At 39.8% G+C, this 20048-nt stretch overlaps 1 protein-coding gene across 4 annotated transcripts in view; it reads right to left on the bottom strand.

Moving 5' to 3' along the window:
* Positions 1-4847: 4847 nt before the first annotated feature.
* Positions 4848-20048, bottom strand: part of ATP7B (ATPase copper transporting beta) — a 31524-nt gene continuing 16323 nt past the window's right edge. For 2 of the 4 annotated variants that reach the window (XM_009568710.2, XM_054052231.1), the window contains exons 11-21: positions 19154-19308; positions 18810-18944; positions 17874-18068; positions 16165-16347; positions 14400-14598; positions 12936-13082; positions 11484-11626; positions 9688-9891; positions 9460-9577; positions 8627-8729; positions 4848-7153 (exon numbers count right to left, since the gene is read on the bottom strand). In XM_009568710.2, the coding sequence (XP_009567005.2) occupies positions 6889-7153; positions 8627-8729; positions 9460-9577; positions 9688-9891; positions 11484-11626; positions 12936-13082; positions 14400-14598; positions 16165-16347; positions 17874-18068; positions 18810-18944; positions 19154-19308 (1847 nt within the window). In that variant the 3' untranslated portion in view covers positions 4848-6888. The remainder of the gene's footprint in view (positions 7154-8626; positions 8730-9459; positions 9578-9687; positions 9892-11483; positions 11627-12935; positions 13083-14399; positions 14599-16164; positions 16348-17873; positions 18069-18809; positions 18945-19153; positions 19309-20048) is intronic. The other 2 variants (XM_054052223.1, XM_054052242.1) reach the window with 2 other exon arrangements.

The following is a 20048-nucleotide window of genomic DNA, read 5'->3' as shown; positions in this document are numbered from 1 at the left end:
GATATCTTAAAATAACATTAACCCTTGGAGGTGAAGCCCCTTTCTGTGGGGACACAGGTGAGTCTCTTGGAGCGGAGTCTGTCTTTGCACACACTTCCCCATGGTACCAGAAAGCACAGGCGTGTTTTGGAGCAAAGCCCCCACCTGAGACTGATTCACTCTGGTGAGTAAAATGCTGCCAGTTCTTCCTGCGTAAGCTGGATGCAGAGGATGTGAGCACTATTGCGACATAGCCTCCTCACAACCTGCGTGCAGGTTACAAGTAGCTCAGCCCACAGTGGTTTATGTTGCATAGTCTGACACCATATCCTGTAGGAAAACCAAGGTTTTTCTTGTCTTTTTACTGCAACTAAACATTTTGGCAGCCCCTGGGCTAGCAAGCATCCAGGAAATAGTCCATGGGCTTTGCCCATGCAGAGACACCTCTGGAGGCATAGCAGGACACGTGTGGAAGTGTCAATGCTCTCTGTTCCCAGATCATGCAGCTGGCTCAGGCTGCTTGGCTTACCGTGTGCATCCTGGTCAGTGGGGAGGTAACTGGGGATATGCTGCTAACAATTTCAGCAGGCAACATGTGCGGAGCTCAGAATTTACTTATGTGTTAAGTAATCATAGAATCACGGAATAGTTTGGATTGGAAGGGAACTTTAAAGGACATCTAGTCTAAAACCTCTTCAGTGAGCAGGGACATCTTCAGCTGGATCAGGCTGCTCAAAGCCCCAGGTCCAACCTGACCTTGAACATTACCAGGCATAAGGCATCTTCCACCTCTCTGGGCAACCTGTTCCAGTGTTTCACCACGCTCTTAGAAAAAGTTTCTTCCTTATATCTAGTCTAAATCTACCCTCTTCTCACTTAAAAGCATTACTCCTTGTCCTATTGAAAGAGGCCCTGTGAAAAGTTTGTCCCCATCTTTCTTGTAAGGACCCTTTAAGTACTGGAAGGCTGCAACAAGGTCTCCTTAGAGCCTTAATAATAGAAACAAGGTAGCAAATAGTACAAACAAGGCAGCAATTCAGAGCTCAATACAAATAAACACTTGCCTGAAATCTGTTCCCAGCCTATATAATGTCAAGTCTGATCACAATTTCAGGCATACATGTTATTTGACTTAAACTGCCCTCTTTGCATTTTTTATCCTTGCTGCTAATGCATTGAATGCATTGAATTTTCAGATGCTTTCAGATTAAGGGGATTCTCTGACTTGGGCTGGACCTGCAGTGACATCTCGTGGTCCCTTGCAAGGCAAGGTGCGGGTTGCCAGGTAGCACAGTCCCCTGACCCCAACCTCACACCAGAGCCGCTGGACCACAGGGGCTTAACCAGCCCACATCTCCCAGGGGACTTACCTTACCTGGGGTGGCTGGATGCCCAAGTCGGGAAACAAACACACACCTCTTCCTGCAACATTCCTTCTTCATCTGCCGCAATATGGAAAATTTCAGAAATCCTTTTATGCATAAACAAACTGCAAAAATCAGATCATTGCACAGAAAGCCTGTGGGTGGGCCGTGCTTCACTGCAAAGCCAGGGTGATTCTAACTAAGACAAACTGAGGAATTAATCTGCCTTCTCCTACATTTATTCCTATCTGAGACTCACATGTGAATAGAATGCTTTGCCCTTCACCACTTCTTTTGTTGCGACTCCCTAACAATTTCACACTGAAAATCAACACGCTTACTGTTGGCATCCTAGTAGAGGAAATTAAATTGAACGCTTTGGTGTTATCTGATTTCCCATCCCTGTATGCTGTTGTATAATTTCACCATCTACTCATTTGTTTTCTTCATACACAAGTGCATTTAGAGAGAATACAATCCTTGGAAGAATATTTAGTTAGAGAAAGGCTATAATCAGCTTAAATAGAAACCAGATAGTTCATTTGCTTGGGAGGAAGAAATTAAACAAATGGAATAATTTCTTTCCTGTGAATTTAGGGCATTAAAAAGCATCACGGCAAAGCTATAGCATGAGAAGGAAAATAGTTTAAAAACTTTAGAGGAAATGCTGCTCCTGAGCTATTGCACTAAAAATAACAAGAAAGCCAAAGTAAAAGATCTGATTCATTAGATGTCATCTGTGTTTATTAAAAAAAAAAAAAAAAAAAAAAAAACTTACAGGAAAAATCTCACAAACTTTTCCTAGGGCAAAATAACTAGAGATCCCTGTAAATCATCAGATACAACAACATGTAGGGTCAGATCTGCAGTTACTGAGTCATACCAGGGGAACATGCAGACCTAAGTCCAAAGAACAAATCTGGGATTTGAAAAGCCCCTCCACACCATCTAATCCATCAAAATACTCAGTCCTGAGAAAGAGGAGGAGTCGCTGGGACACAGAGCTTGGGAATTACCCCAAGAGACCATCCCCTCAAAAACTTTCATCCAGCCCTTTTACTAGATCTGTCTTATAGCACAGAAAAGCACAAGCTATGGGCCAGCACCTGGCCCTGCAGGCAGACGGTCCTGGTGAAGACAAGGAAAGCTCATAATCATGTTATGTAGAAACGCAGATATTGTCCTCTGTCTCAGACATCCCTCCAGTGTGTCAGCTCAGCTTTAACACGAGTACACAATCACAAGTGTCAGGACTAACACTGGAATAGCTACACATAGACAAGAAATATAACTCCCTTTTAGGCATTTATGCAAGTTTCAGTGCAGTTTACAGTCTAAGACATTATGCAAACGTAGTTAGGAAACCTTAGCTTATTTTCCAGTTCATTTCAAGTTATTAAATAAAGTCAAAGCAGATCTTTCTTCCAATCCTTTGGCGCCTCTTGAGAGCAGGACAGTGTGATCATTTCAGTATTCCAATAATGTTCCAGCTCATATTGTGTTCACAGAAGAAGAGAAGGGCCAGCTGAGAGAAGGTCAAAAGGTTGTCCAGGGCAGTCTCCCGTCTCAAGGAAGAATTCACCTCTGGTTAAAACATTGTGATCAGATATGTGACTGATTGCCATATACACCCAAACACTCTCCTCAGTGATATCTTCCAGTGCTCCATAATCTTTCCTTACATGGTTCCTCCCTAGTGACTGATCTAAATCATCTGTGACTCAATAAGCCTATTATTTCTTGTTCGAGCCACCAACAAACAAAAATTGAAAAGATGAAAAGAATAAATTGTTCTCTTTGTGTTTGGAGACTTGCATTTCCGTTGAGTATTCTGCAGGCATATCTACTCAAACCTCTTGGGTCTTCTTATATTTCTCATTCTCATGTACTTACGTTCTCATATTTTCCAGAGTCCTGTTAAATCCCATTGCTCTTTTCAGAATTGTGTCCATTTTTTCCTAACACGTATGACAAAAAAATAGACCTGATACTTCAGCTGATGTGTCTCCAGAGATTAATAGAAAGACGAGGGGAAGGAAAAGCTTGCCCTCAGCAAGTTTGCCTATGAAACCAAGTTGAGTGGTGTAGTTGCCACACCGGAAGGACGAGATGTCATCCAGAGGGACCTGGACAGACTGGAGAAGTGGGCCTGTGAGAACATCATGATGTTCAATAAGGCCAAGTGTGAGGTCCTGCACCTGGGTCGGGGCAATCCTTGTTTTCAGTACACGATGGGGGATGATGTGATTGAGAGTAGCCCTGCAGAGAAGGACTTGGGGGTGCTGGTCGATGAGAAGCTTGGCATGACCCGGCAATGTGAGCTCGCAGCCCAGAAGGCCAACCGTATTCTGGGCTGCATCAAAAGAGGCGTGGCCAGCAGGTTGAGGGAAGTGATTCTGCCCCTCTCTTCCTCTCTTGTGAGACCTCATCTGGAATACTGTCCAGTTCTGGAATCCTCAGCGTAAGAAGGATATGGAGCTGTTGGAACAGGTCCAGAGGAGGGCTACAAAGATGATCGGAGGGCTGGAGAACCTTCCCTATGAGGACAGGCTGAGAGAGTTGGGATTGTTCAGGCTGGAGAAGAGAAGGCTCAGAGGAGATCTTACAGCGACCTTCCAGTACCTGAAGGGGGCCTACAGGAAAGCTGGAGAACGGCTATTCATAAAAGCTTGTGGGGACAGGGCAAGGGGGAATGGCTATAAACTGGAGAGGAGCAGATTTAGACTAGACATTAGGAAGAATTTCTTCACTATGAGAGTGGTGAGGCACTGGCACAGGTTGCCCAGGGAGGTTGTGGCTGCCCCATCCCTGGTGGTGTACAGGGCCAGGTTGTATGGGGCTTTGGGCAGCCTGATCTAGTGGGAGGTGTCCCTGCCCATGGCAGGGGGGTTGGAACTACATGATCTTTAAGGTCCCTTCTAGCCCTAACTATTCTATGATTCTATGTGTTTTATGTCATACAGATAATACAGTCTTTATACATCTCAAAGATTCTGTTAATTTTGTAGCATCACTACATGTTAGAATGGGTCACAAAACGAATGCCACCCAACTACCTGACCTTTTTATGCTAAGGATCTTTATTTCTTCTCTTTTCTATTAACAAAGTTTGTCAGTTCTGTCCAGTTTCTCAAAATGATTTTTAATCCTAATTCCACCCTTCAACATGCTTGCAACTTCACCTGCCTTGACATACAATATAATACTGTTTCCTTTCCCTCTGCTTATCCTATCTGAACTAGATCATGGAACAGTCACATCATCCACAAAATCTTTCTTATCCCATGTACATTGTAATAATGAATATACATATCACGATTTTTCTTTTATGCTGTTTTTCACACGTTGCATTAATAAGCAGAAAATTGCAGAGCAAAGATCAAATAAGCAGGGGTCAAGTCAACTCTACAATCAAGTCAGGTTTAGTTCTGCTGAAATCAGTCACAGAACTTCTTGTAACTTCAAACACCACAAAGATGTGGCCCATCAGAACAGATTAAATTCTTGATTTTATTGTTGTCAGTGGGAAGCATGCAGAGTCAAGCTCAAGGACTTCTGCACACCGTGTCATATAAACCGAACTGCTCATTGGCAATGATACTGTGCATCATATGCACCCTGCAATCCAACAGTCGTTGCTGTACCCCTCAAAAAAAGGGGGGAGGGAAGAAAGACACAGAGTTACTTGTTTGTTTTTTTAAAAAACACAACATTTTTACTGTAAGCACTGGTAAGAAAACACAGAACAGTGAAACAGTAGACCAACTTCCTCCTAGGGAAGTGTGTGCACTGTGAAAGTAATCTCTACACATATTAAGAGATTTAACAGTTTTAAAACTGCTTTGTAATTATATTAAAGAGAGTGCTGTTGATATTTTCTAAGGAAAGCTCAAATACAATAGTAAGAGGAATAGGAAGACTTGCTCAATTCCTTAAGCACAATTCTTTTCCTCTTTGACAAGTTTTTAGTTTTTACATCAGGAGGACCAGGATTTGAATATGTCTTGGAAACAGTTAAGTTAGTGAAATTAAGTGGGTTTTTTACATTGCTTAGCACAGTAATTCCCTTTCTTTCACCTTCAAGATTAAACTATAAAATTCTAGTTTGCTTGCTTCAGAGTTCCACAGTTGAGCAACGCAGACCCTGGGACCAGATTCAGTTCACTGAAGCCATTGATTTCTACTGTCCTGACTAAGAAGTGTAAGGGGATGAATTTGACATTCAGAGAGGTAAACATAGTGCGAGCTTTGGTAAAGAAGTTAAGGGAAAAAAAGGGCTGTTCAGCACCTTGATTTCTTGCTAAAATAGAGCAAAGGGGGAAATTAAAACAAATTTAAGATATTAATACAAATTTACATTAAAATTCAGGTTATGACAAATCGTCTTAATTCAAGTCCTTCTGTCATCAGAAAATGTTATTTATACAATAGCAAATAGAAGCTCCACATTTTAAGGCCATTTTTGTACTTTTACCATCTAATATTTTGGCTCCATTTTAAGCAACCAGCAAGCTGGGCTTAACTTATGCAATAAACTCAGTCATGCTGAAGCTACAGCAGTGCTAGTTCTGGTCTCAGTCACATCATGGTAAACATCACCTTTGCTCACATTGGTATAAATTCTCCGCTCTGTTAGAGGGAAGAGACAGACGACTGACCATTTGTCAGGAACTTCATGGAGTTCTGCAAGGTATTCACAGGAAGATGACATACTAACTTGGACCAGGAGTTGCTCTGCCTTTGTGGACTTGAATAAGAACAGAAAAGTTCCTGGTGACTTAAAGGAATTTGTCCCAAACAGGAATATCTGTAAACATTATAATAACTCATAGAAGATACCTTGTGCAAACAAAGCATAAAAAAGAGCTCCTATGGAGCAAAAGAGAAAATCTAGGAAATTAGTGGGAATGACAGAACAAATTTAGCAATGGAAATGTGCGTCAAAATGATACAATACCTGAAAGCAAGTGAAAATCATTGAAAGAGACCTTTCAGAGAGTTTTAGGCAGTGAAACACTGAAGTATTTCTGGTCCAAGGAGACACATGTGAGTCCTAAATACAAAGTGCTCTCACACTGATGTGACTACTTAGGATTCTCTGTTAAAACACGACTTCTGACCAAATAGTTCCTTATGCTGTGGCTGTTTTCACTTGTACACAGAAATTAATATTTGGCAGCTCTGAAAATACTTTTGCCTCATGTGCTCTTGAAAGAATAAAGTTAGAAAGTATGAAAAGTATGAAATTTGGTGCCCAGCAAACAGCCTAGAAGAGAGAAACTCTTTTAGACTCTGAAAATTACAATTATACAGTATTTCACTAACTGCCTAGTGCAAAGGACCCAGTTCATTATAGCGCTGCAGATTCTTTCTGTGACCTGAAAAAAATCCACAATCCATAAAATCCGACATGGAGACGAGTTGCAATTGTTTTATGAGCTGAAGGAATTGCTTCACTTACAACCTTGAAACTCTTGATGACATGTCGTTCCCTCCTGTCACTGGTGAGGAGGAACATTTCCTCCTGTACTAAGAATACAGTGCTTCAGATGTACTGTTCTTCATCTCTTCCATTCATGAGCAATGACCATTTATCCCCTTCCTCCTCATCCAAACCATTACGTCTCTGAAGCTTGTCTGAAGTCAAGGCAGAGAGAGACACTTGGCTAATCTGATCCCAAAGAGCTGGTCTGGATGAATCTCTCTTCCTATCATCCATTCCAATATGAACACTGATTTGGGAAGGAGTAAGTGGCTTCATGCAGCCTTGAGCTTGTGCTTCATAACTTTCTGAGTCTGGCTTCTTATAACTAAGAAGAGAAAAAGAAAAGATGTTTAGTACCAAGAGGTCAAAGTGTAGAAGCATGTTCAGCATTAGAAAAATGTCAGGAACTTCTGACAACCTAAACGTTACCTGCACTTCAGAAAAATGTTAATGGCTAAGAGTACTGGTCACACGACATTAAGACGTTTCAATAGTAAAAGAGAGAGACTCTCAAAGTGAGATTCTTTAAGAAAAATTAAGAGTATTTTGGATCACAAAAGGGTCCTTAGTAAACAGTTTCAGGGCAATGTACTTGATGACCCCAAAAATCACTTTCTGATTCAACATATTCTAGGTCAGAAAAATCCCAGCAATGACAAGTATGCACGGTCATTTTCACAGATATGTATTATCATGTTCTTCGGAATCTGGTGTTCTGTTCAGCTGATGTGAAGCTTCAAGAAAGATTATTGTCCTACAAAGTATACAGTAACACAGCTTCCATAAATATGAAGGCAAATGTGTTTTGAGGGGTTCTCTCTATCTAACCACAGTGGTGTCTGATACTTAATGTAATTGGCACAAGCAAAAGAATTGGAGAATAAAGGAAACCCTTCGTAGAAATTCCTCATTTTTTGGATAACAACACACAGAAAGCTTTTGGGATAAAAATTCTGCAGTGGTAGGGCTGATTCCGCAGACAGACATGAGCACACATGTAGTTTTTATTATAGATTGTGACCTCATTGAGCATTAGCAGGATCAGCATAATGATTCAGTAACAGATTTCCAATATTATTATAGTTTATACTATACTATATTATACACTACAGATCCCAGCTACAGCAGACACATCTGAAGGTTTGATCTAATTTCAGATAATTTCAAGTAATGCCTTATTTTTGAAAGATGTTTGCTCGCAATGCTGTTAAAAAGAGGTCCACTGTAATTGCACCTAAGCACAGCACCCCAAAAATGTAGCATTAAAACCTAATAGAATTTAAAAGATCTTTTTATAGCTCAGAAATCGGTTGACTTCGGAAAAAACAGAGCAAGATACTTCATCTGTAGCAAGGTGCAAAAGAATAAACACACTGCTTCTCTGTTTCTCTCTGGCTGAATTAAATAGACAAAAAAATAAATACAGGTACAAATCTTTTAAAAAACATCTACTGCAACATTATGCAGAGCTGTCTTATAAATTGCTTGTTCATTTGATATTCACAGCAAACCAGCACCAATCATTATTTCACTTGGTATTGAACTGCATCTCCAACACAGGTGCTCATTCAGTCACACCTTTAGCTGCTAATTAAAGAATGCTCAGTGGAGTCTTAGTTCAGACGAGCTCATAATAGTGACATCTGTCTCTTTGGGAGCCCAGGATTAGACAGAACAACCCCAAGTTAAATGTCTGTCAGGTACTTCTAGTTATAGAAATCCCAAAGTAATGCCTCACTTAAGTCCCAGCAGCAGCGCTGCCTATGGTTCCGCAGTCAATTAGTATAAGCCAACTTGCCATTTCAACTGCAGGGAAGATAGCACGACAGACACAGATGAAGCTGCCATTGCAGCTGAGCCCATCCAAGGCTGAAGCACGAGGCCAACAGGCATGAACACACCTAGAAATAAAACCATATGGACATCAGGCAGAGCTGCCTGTCTCAGACATTTCTGCCCCTGCATATCGTAGAACAGATGAGCAGTTCTACAACATGAATTGCCAAGATCTATATAAACACAACTAGATTGACATATATTTTCTCACTTATTTTTAAACATGCACCTTCCTTTGCAAGGGATGACCTCTGCACCAATTCAGCTACAATACTGGAGCAACAAGGTAAGATTATTTGTCCCTTCCATTCCACACATATGAAAAAAAACAAAAGCAACAGAAAGACCAGGCAAAGGAGGGATAAGTTACTCAAAGAATAAGAGGAATGCTTGAAGTAACTTTTAAGAAGGAATTTGGAGCATAAGAAGATATCTGATAGAAACAGAGAGAATGCAAGCAGTAGGAGAGAAAAAGTTCAATTCAGAGTGAATAATAGAAAAACCAGAAGCAGGATGGTATCTCTGATTAGAGCTGGGTTTTAATATATAGAAACTAAACACTAAATACTGCTATGTGAAATAAAAGCATGGTTTTAATTTTATCATGTAAGAATTTGTCTCTAAGAGTTTAACATTTGTAGAACAAAGAACGTGTTTATTTTGTTTTCATTCTCCCAAGTTTTAAATACTTTAGGAACCCTTCTTTGGTTCCTTGAGCAGGAAATCCTGCAAGAGGCATCACAGAGTTCAACAGCGCTGCTGTCTTTGACAAGCTGAGTTCTGGCAGTCACATACCTGCTGCTATGGGTATTCCAAGCAGATTATAAATTAAGGCAAGAATCAGATTTACTCGTATTCTTCGAACTATTCTTTTTGATAAGTGAATACTGGCAACTACATCCAGCAAGTCGTTCTGCAAGACAGAAGAGCATTAAAATTTTTCCATATGCAGTCTTCAGAATAGCAAACAAAAAAGAGCAGTGTCAGTGATAAAACAGGACAGGTCAAAACTGTAGTGCTCACTCGGATAAGAACAACATCTGCTGCTTCAATGGCAACATCAGTGCCCGTTCCAATTGCAATTCCAACGTCGGCCCTGGCTAGTGCAGGGGAATCATTGACTCCATCACCAACCATTGCAACTTTCCTCTTCCCATTTTGAAGCTCCTGGACCTTAGCAACCTTGTGAGAAGGGAGAACCTCAGCAAAGACTTTTTTGATCCCAACCTAGGTAGAAAGAAAGAAACATACCCAGTTGGTGATACACTTCATGCTAAAAGGAAGAACCATTAGCTGTTCTGGGTGAAGGAGAAACAAAGGAAGATCAACCAAACTGACTCTGGTGGAGGCAACACTTCCAAGCTACATAGAAAGCTGAAGAGCAACATGCCTCTGGCATAAGAAAGCGTCTGATTACAGCCTCCTTCATCTTTACTGCAAAGATCCTGGCAAACCATGCCCTGTCCTTAGCATCATGCCCCGCCCTCAGCATCATGCCCCACATGGCTTCTGAAGGTCTACTGCTCCAGAAATAAAAGTCTGATGGTTAAAAGAGACAGTTCTCAGCTAATCATGCTACTTGATGCACCAATAAAGGTTTCAGCGAATGCAACACAGGAACCATGTATGATCAGGTAGTTACAGTAGGGGAAACAAACAAACACCAAGCATGTGCATACCCAACAGAAAATATGAAAAGAAAGAAGATGGGTGGCTAAACACTTACACCCATCCATGCCTCAACTAATTTGGAGTTTCTACCAATGGCTTTAGTGCTGTAGTTGAAAAGCAAGTGGGTGTACCAAAAAGAGTTGGGATAATACCCCTGGTTTGGCTGCTTTACCATGCAAAGATCAACTTTTCCCTACACAAGGTAGAAGCTCTCTTGTAACATTTGAAAAAAAAAAAAGCAAAATGTAAAAAAGTTTTTAGGATGGGCTTACCATGTTTTCCACTAGAAAGGAAGTGCAAAAAATTCAACGAAAATGTAGGCTGGCTAGAGTAAGCTTGTTTGAAAACTTCACTTGAGCGCCTGGAACCATAAATTGAAGCTTGTTTTTGAAGGACTTTTCTTAAAAAAGAAAGGTGTGGTGGGAAAGTTCTTCACCACAACTGAACACAACCAAAAGTCTGAATCAAAATATAAGGATTTAGAAACAAAATAGAGGTCACAACGTACAAGAACGTGCATGCCTCAGTATTGGCTGAGTTAGCCGCGGATACCTTAGGAAAGTAAGGTAGCATACAGTAGATTAGAAGTAGACTAGTACAAAGGGAAATGAAGATGGAGAGGGTGGATGTGTAGCAGGGTTTGAGAATTTGGCTTTGCCTTTGAGGCAACACTTACAGTTTGAGATAAGGAAATCCCATATAAACCAAACATCTTTTATACTGTTATCCATCTTAACAATAATTATTACTCTTATTACTACATTACACTTAAAGATAATCACAAATCCTCACTTCTCTTATTGGGAACAGGATGAGACCTTAAAAGAACTTCCCTTTGTCACTAACCAAGCATGACTGCCCTTCAGTGAAGGGAAGCAGGAGGCTTCAGTTCAGCAACAGACTAATTACTGCAAGAAATTCTGTACCTCTACAGAAGTACTGATTAATTGTCTCCAGTGGGATATTAATGCAGTACTGGCCTTTACTATGCCATGGTAGCCGAATCCATTTTCAGTTCAATTCAAGAAGAGTTAGTTTTCATTTAACGTATCCAGGCAAACTCTGAGTTCTTGCTCCAAAGACACTAGGGTAAGCAGAGTTTTAGAACTTCTTCATGCATTTTTTTTGAATTGCAAAGCAACAGATACCTGAGTAGCAATGGCTTTTGCAGTTTTTCTGTTGTCCCCCGTTATCAGCACCACATCTATTCCCATGTTTTTCAGTGTGTGCACAGCAAGGGCTGCCTCCTGCTTGACAGTGTCTGCTATTGCAATCATTGCACACAACACGCCTGCACAAAGAAATGTCCTTTGTTAGAGAGCTGTGGAAGGCAAAATGGCAGCAAGAGAATGGGACTTCCCCTCCATCACACAATGGCACCTTGCAGAATAACACATTCTGGGCAATATTGACACTCATAAGCCCAAACAACCACCTACAGTTTTCTAGTTATGGTCTCTCTCCTACCCACACATGCACTTTTCTCATTTTTCTATTTCAGATCAAACAACAAACTCCTTTGATATTCAGGGACCAGGAAGAAGGGAAAAAGAGGAGAGTGGCTTTTAAATATGCCTGACTTATAGGTTTATGGTATGAACAAATACAATAGCAGGCCAGAGAAAGTTTTGGTATTTATGCCCAGGTCAGATGCTGAAGTCACTCCTCCAGGAAGAAGTACATAGAGTATCGGGTTTTATGGCCCCTAATCTTTCTAGATTTGATTTCGACTATAATTATTATTTTTACATAGAAGTGTTGCGCCCACCTTCCAACACATTGACTCAAAGGTGCATCCACATTTCATTCATGTGATGCACAAAAAACTCACATTGGTTTATTATTGCATATTACCTTTCAATAGCAAAGAACTTAAGTAGGTCTTGAATGCCTGTATCTCTATTTGCTATTACTAGCAGTGATACAAATGCCAGCTGTACATCAGAACCCTTATTTCCACGTTAAGAGCACTTAATTTTGCTAGACTGCTGACGGAGCAGAAATGCCACTCAAAGTTGCTCTGGAGAAGCAACAAGAATATGAATTCAGTAATTGAATCAGAGGCCTCATTTCTAGATCACAGATGTACTGGCAGTCTATCACCTTTATAGCAGTTTCTCATATCAAGGTATTATCTGGGACCTCTTTCTGCATAGCACAGAACAGAACTCCTCTGGCAAAACTCATTTAGTCTAATTATTATACTTGAATGATCTCATGAATCGTCATGTTTATACATTAAATATTTTGAAATCAGTGATGCATTAGGTTGGCATATGATCCTTAAGTGATGAAAAGTCAGGATGAGACAGTGCTGTGCTGGCACTGCTGTCCTGAACAAGAGTTGTAGACAACAGGAGGTTCAGAAATTAACAGTTACACTAAAAACTACCCAACGAAATCTTATAAACACTGCTTTGAGGTGAAAGCTTCTTTTAAGAATACCTTGATACTTTGCATTTCACAAGCAGTTCTACAATAAAAGATTAGTAGTTTCCTGGCACTAAGCCACTGATCCGTTGCTCCAGAGTTTGTTTTTATCCATTCCATGATACAATCAATTGATATTTACTAAATCCACTCCAAAGATCATCAGTTACCATCTATAGCCACTAGTATGGCAGTCTGTCCTTTTGTTTCATGGTCTGTCATTGCATCATTTACATCATTTGCAATATGCAAGCCATTGCGTCGCATCCATTCACGATTTCCAATCAATACCGAGTATGTATGAGAAGTAGATGGACCTTTGTGCACAGACAGAAAGAAAAATGAGCAACTTAAAAAGAGCGAACACAAGCCAGAGATGTTTGAGGATGACAGTGTCAGGCTGCTGTCAGCTATAGAAAGACATTCCTAATTTTTGTGTGAGTGCTCAAGACTGGCAATGTTCACACCCAAGACAAACAGAATTAGTCTTGTAGAAGTGCTGCTGTCATGGATAAACACAAATGCATAGGTATTACCTGAAGGCAGCATCATAAAACTTTACTCCTTCAAGACTTAATCGGTGCCTGTTTATACACAGAACTACGTCATGAACTTAATGGAAGTATTTGCCTGTATTTGCCCTTGCCATTTGGCATTGTTTTTCCTCTACAAGTGCAGTACACACATTTTATAAATGCTGTGCTGCTTTGTTCTCACAACTAATGACTTCTTTCAAATATAAAGGCTATTTCTGGTAAGTAAAAAGTTCTTTTGTTCTAACAAACAATGAAGCAGTATGTAGAGCACCTCATCGTGAATTCAATTCAACTTTACAAGAGCCATATGAAGCAGATGAGAAAATATTACATCAATACCATTCACAAATAGCACAGTTATGATGATTAAAGTTCTTATTTTATATAATTATTCCAATAGCTTTATCATAAAGGTCAGGAGAGCCACAGTATTCTGAAGAGAATTGATGAGCTTCTAAAGGGAGGCTTTCAATAATTTTTCTTTCTCCTACACTACAAAAGAGCAAAGTGGCTTCCACAGAGCCTGAAACAAAAACAAATGTATTGGCTTAATCAAACCCATCAGGCACTGCAACTTTGTTTGCAGATATAACACGCTTCATTGTGCATCTGCTAAATAGATTTGAGTTTTTTAGAAGTGCCTTGAGAAATATATGAACGGAAAACAAAAGGCCCAACTAATATGGAACTAAAGGGTAGGACATAAAAAGTAGAGGTAAGATAAAAAATGTTAAAAGTAACGGCTCTAAATTGGAAGATAATGCTAATTGGCAAATGCTGCTGTCTGCTGGACCACTTCTAACAGGGACATTGCTGGGTAAGTCCTATTGCCAAGGCATTGTACAGACTTTGAGTACCCATCACCGTAGCATCTAAATTTTTTAGATTTCTGAATTGCAGACAGATCGAGAGTTGGGGAAAGAGAGAGCTTCAATTTTTGTTGAGGTGCTTTTTTTGCCCTCATTTTCTTTGCCTCCTTCTGCCATAAATCCACCTTTCTGTTATTCCCAGTTTAGTAGGATTGTTTTAAAGTGGTCAGCACTCTTGATTCATTAGCCCTCTCACTGCAACCGGTGGTTACTTTGGGGGCAGACATACCATGTGATTTGGAGAGTGTGATCAGTGCATTATCTCCCAGACAGGCACTGCTGTCCCTGCTCCTGTTAGTATCCAGCTTATCAAGACCCTCCTCGGCAGTGCCCAGGACAGCCCCAACACCTCCAACCTTGCAGCTGATGCCACAGCCTGGGACTGCCTGGAAGTCGGTGCAGTATCCCAGGTTCTGAGTACCAAGCTCCTGCAGACATAACCAGAGAACATTATCAGTCTGTGGTGTCCAAGTGGGACACAATCATTAGATAACTCCTATTGAAAAGAGGCCTCATTCCTCCTCTGGACAATGACTGTCTGACAGAAAAGCAGCATGGAGTATCAGTAGTGCAGAACTAAAAATAAGGATGTTCTGGGTGTGCTGTGGTTCAGAATTCTAGAAAGGGGCAGTCATACAGATCACACACACGTCTCAGCCTTAGCAGCAGCAAACCATAAAGGAGAGCTTTTCCTGGTAGTTCATGGACAAAGCAGTTAACATTGGCCATTCATGACCTCAACCAAGACTAGGAACTGAAGAGAAATACTATAACAATAAGCCATACAGCTTCTGAAAAGATGTAACTTCTAATTAACCTCACAGACAACTGGCTGTGACAGACCAAGCCTTTCATACATATGTAAAAATATAGAGCGCAAAACTGTGTTCTAATTCTTGGACTGATCTGGCTGGATTATAAGGAAACTAGGTCTTTCTATTGAGTTAGAGAGAGAAGCCAGTGAGTACCTTCAAGATGAGAAAAGGGATTACCAGGACCCTATGCATTACAAAAAAATGAACAGAGAAAATACGTATTTATAAAGAAGCTATTCTGTGTTGTCTCTGGAATTACATATGCCTTTCCGTTACCTTCTTACAAAACAGGGACGATTAGGCAGGTGGTTAAGAATATTAGCAAACAGCACAGCATTGCAATGCATATAAGCCATGATCCAGCAATAACTGGTACATGAGATGAGTACAGAAGTGTTAGCAAACTAAGACAAAGTCGAAAACAGAAAATGTAAAATATGAGATGCAACTGAATCACTACCTATAATCTCTTTTTCCTTCTAAATTTATGTTAACTTCCAAATTTTACCACTGAAAGATCTAACACGAAGAAGTTTGATATATGCTTGCCAATAAATTTTTCCATAAATCAAATAATGACTTGTCTTAGCAGAAAGAAATTATTTATTTAAACCAGGCTTCCTATTTTGGTTACTATTTGTGCTTTCATTCTTCCTGAAACATTTGAGGAACACATGCAATATATAAATGACCTTTGAGGATCTGCAAAATTTGCAAAGACTTGAGTAATTTATTAATTAATTTGTGAAATTCACAAATATCACAGTTTAATATTCAGGTTTTAAAGCATTTTGCCTAATCTATTCAGATAAGCAAGTGACTAATAGAAGTGACTACAGTCAAGTAATACATGAAATGTCACCACACACATTTGCCTCACAATGCTATTTTAAGCATGAATATTCCTCTTGCACTTATTCCACAATCCTTATTTTCCCACCAGTTCAGGAAAAACTGTGTGAGATCTTGCTCGAGAACTCCACAGCATTACTAGAAAAGCAAAGCTTAATATGTCTTTCAGTATTATTCAGACCAAGATGTACAATCATAAAATCTGCCAGCTTTCCAGCCTGTTACTTTCATGCAGGCCTTTCCATCTGGGACTTGCTCATTTTACACAACATTGCTGCATTTGCACAGAACCCTTCAGCCATTAGGTGACATAGGAAGGCTAAGTACCTCTCTGCAATATTTAGTGACTGCCACTCCTAAAGGATGCTCGCTGCTGGCTTCTGCCGTGCCAACCACCGCCAGTACCTTCTTCAGAGAGAGCACAGCCATATCCCCCAGCAAAAGCACCCTCATGACTTTAGGAACTCCACAGGTGATGGTCCCAGTTTTATCAAACATCACAGTCTTGATCTGCAAGAAATAAAGCAGAGTTACAGCCCAAGTCCTGCAAGCACAAGGATGTTCATATGTTTTAAGTACATAAATACAGGCAAGACCTTAATAATCAGTTGACTATATGCACACCAAGACAGACTAAGCCTATAAAAGTAGGGATTCCTGTGTGTACCTTGAACCACCTGTAGATTAAGCCTCCTTATGCTTTCTTATTCATCCCCCATACAGATTTCACTGAAGTGAAAACATCATCCTATATCTATATCAGGATTTCAGACAACAGAGCAATTGCAGGACTTATAATGTCCATCGTGTGTGCATTCACACACAGGATTCACGTAATTGCACCTTATTAATTTTTACTACAAGGTATATGATGCAAGAAGGGCTTTTAGAAATGCTATTCTAAACATTTAACAACAACATTGAGGAAAGAAGACTCAAAGTTATTTGGTGATAACAGCAGGTGGGAAGAGTGCAAGAAACTGCAACAAGCTTTTGAAACAACAACCTAAACAAACCCAACCTCATGCTATTCACCAAATTCATCAATCACTTAGTCACCCAATGAGTCTTCAGGAATCAGGAATGAACCAAAACCCACAGTCCCACATACACTAAAACCCAAGGCTGAAGTCAGTTGTAATCCTGAAAATAAACACAGAACAGAGAAACACGTGAACCAAAAAAACTCAGAGTAGGCACTATTTCCATTATCAGTTATTTCAACATATCAGCCTTGCAGAATCCAACAGGTTACCTAATTTTCCAAGTCCTGACTGACTTAGACTCAAAAGGTAAAAAGTCCTGACACTTATCAGGAATTCTTCTTGGGGGGTTCTTTGGTTGGTTGGTTTTGTCTGGGTGTTTTTAGAGACTTGGAGAAACTTCTGGTCTATGGTTAAAAATTTCCAGTGAGAACAAGAATTATCAAGCTGATTAACTTATTCTTACCATTCGTTTCACTTAAAATGTTCTATCATTTTCTAATCCAGTCTACCATTGTATGTTTTAAACCCATGCTTTTCACTGGCTGTGGTCATGTCAAACCTCCTCCTCCTTCAGTCTCCCCCTGCTCTTTTCTTTAATTTTTGAAGGGCCTTGCCTACCTCCGTTCCATCTTATTTCTATACAGTAAAGAGCTTCAAATCATTCTGGCTTTCTCTTACAGTCTTTTAAACTACTGATAATGAAGTATATGTACTTCTCAACAGCCTTCTGAGGAATGAAGGGAAACTCGGCATTATTCGGCTCTTTTGCAGAAAAGGTAAGTGTAGAAGTCAGAAACCTCTGAGGTCATGCAGAATATTAGCATAAGGCATAAGAGTGCAGGAACTGTTGGATCTCAACACTTTGCTGAGATGACTTTGAAGAAAGAAGGTCAGATCTGTCTTCTTTATCTTACTGAGCAGCAATCAATAGAAAACAACCAAACAACATTCTGCAGTCTTTCTCTGGACCTGAAGGATTTCCCAGGAAATTCTATTTCACATAGCAACAGCTGGGTAAGCTACAAAAGTACAGAATGAACTACTCTTAACCTTGTGTGCCATTTCCAGGGGTTTTCCGCCTTTGATGAGAATACCGTTCTGTGCAGCAACTCCCGTGCCCACCATCACAGCTGTGGGAGTAGCCAAGCCTAAAGAACAGGGGCATGCAATGCTCAGCACAGTGATGGAGGTTTGAAATGCAAATCTCAGTATTAGTTCAGCCTTTGAAACATGTTTGTTCTGATTCTGCAAGAAAAGGAAAGAGAGGGGGGGAAAAAAAGAGAAAGCTGTATGATGACTTGAACAAGATAACATAGATGCACAATCAATCATAGCCATTTCAAAAAACAAATTTACCTGGAAACCTCCAGTACAGGAAAGAAATCTATTATTGTTACTGTAATGGCAGAGAAAGGCCAATGTTATGAATTGTTTATGGCAGTATTTTCTGGCTTTTTTTCTGCTCAAGCACACCCATGCTTGACTTTGCTCTCAGGCTCTCGGATGACAATATAACTTGCTGGCATTTCTGTTATAACTTAGTAAAGGAGAACCCATCTTCCAGGTACACAGATCCTCATAGTTGCTGAGCATAGCAAGTACACATCCTAAAGATAGTAGAAGCTCATTGCCTTTCTAAAGCCAGACCCATTATTTGTCATCAGAAACAAGGCTGCAAAAAAATTCAGGCACTATTGGAATGGCCTAGCTCCTTGCAATACAGCTACAAATCATGTTTAGTCCACAAAGAGTGACAATAATTTCAGTTTGTAGGAGTCCTGTGCAGAACTAAGAGGTAAAAGCAAAGGTATATTTATACCTGCAGATAGCTTTTAATCACTGTAATTATCTGCTCTGTACAGAAAAAACCACATTGCACAAAAGTATTTGCCAGGTTGTGACATCAAACCCTACACATGGAAAGTATGTTAATTACACTGGATGATATCCTAACACCAAAATCCAGCTCCAAATGAAATTACTTACAGGAAAATATTTCTGAATAACATCAAAATTTATAAAACCAATTGCGATCCATACTATTAATGTCACTGTTGAAATGATGATGATAAATGGAACAAAATATCCACTAAATTTATCTGCCAGTTGCTGGATGGGTGCCTGTAAAAAAGAAAAACGTATTTTCATGTTTATGACCAAAACACATATGTACATAGAGTTCATGAAAATATACAGTATTCTTCATGTGATTCTTTTCTGAAGTCTGGAATACACACAATTTGTCAAACAAGCACATTTGTTAAAATACGGAATCTTTTTCTTATGTAATCAAAATCTGTTAATAAGTTTTTCTTTCCTGTTATTTTTACCTTTGACATTTGAGCTTCTTCCACCAATTTCACTATTTGTGCCAAGGTGGTATCGTTACCAACATGAGTAGCATTAACAAGAACTGAGCCATGTGCATTTATCGAACCAGCGATCACTGTGCTCCCAGGCTTTTTAGTGACTGGCATAGCTTCCCCTACAAAGAAAACATACAAATAAATGAGGCAACAACCCTAATAACAGTGAACATAGTTCACCAGCACTCAGTTCATTGTATGCTGGCAAAATCAGCATGCTAAGCAATAATGACAAGAAACCACATCTTGTACAATAAAACTCTGTCCAGTGAAGATGTGTATAAGGGCCATCATACTTATATAAAATTTTTTCCAAGTTTAGTTTCAAAGCAAATGCTGTATCCTTGGTCCTAGCCCTCCGGTATCCCATCCCTCAAAAGCATGAGGAGCAAATTGATTATAAAAGGAGTTGCTAAGAATTTCTCCAGTTAATACTTTGCCTAGCCACAGGAGTTTGAGCAACCTGTATGTATTTCCAACACCCTCAGTTTTCAAAGACTAGAAAAGCTGTCTCCATGGCAAAACTCCATGTTATCATACTGCTTCTCTACAAATACTAGCTCTAGCTCTACAAAAATCTTTATTTCTCTCTGATTTTAGGGTTAGTGTAATGAGTGGTGCTCTTAAACTAATGGTGTCCCTGCTCCCCAAGCAAAGTAATTACATAACTAAAACAAGTTAGCCAACACAAATGTAAAGTTTTTATGTCCTTTACCTTATTTACAAGAATTGCATGATGCAGTAAATCCTTATTATAACTAGAAAACGCAATGAAAATTTCAGAAGCTGTGGGAAAAGTCCCATAATTCTTAAGAAGAATAAAGTCATGAGGCTTTCTTTCCCTGTTCTGGCTCACTGG

This window comes from Cuculus canorus, chromosome 1 (assembly GCF_017976375.1).
Source record: "Cuculus canorus isolate bCucCan1 chromosome 1, bCucCan1.pri, whole genome shotgun sequence".
In the NCBI taxonomy this organism is placed as follows: domain Eukaryota; kingdom Metazoa; phylum Chordata; class Aves; order Cuculiformes; family Cuculidae; genus Cuculus; species Cuculus canorus.
Note: the sequence above shows the minus strand (reverse complement) of the source record. Positions and strands in the feature narration are given on the sequence as shown.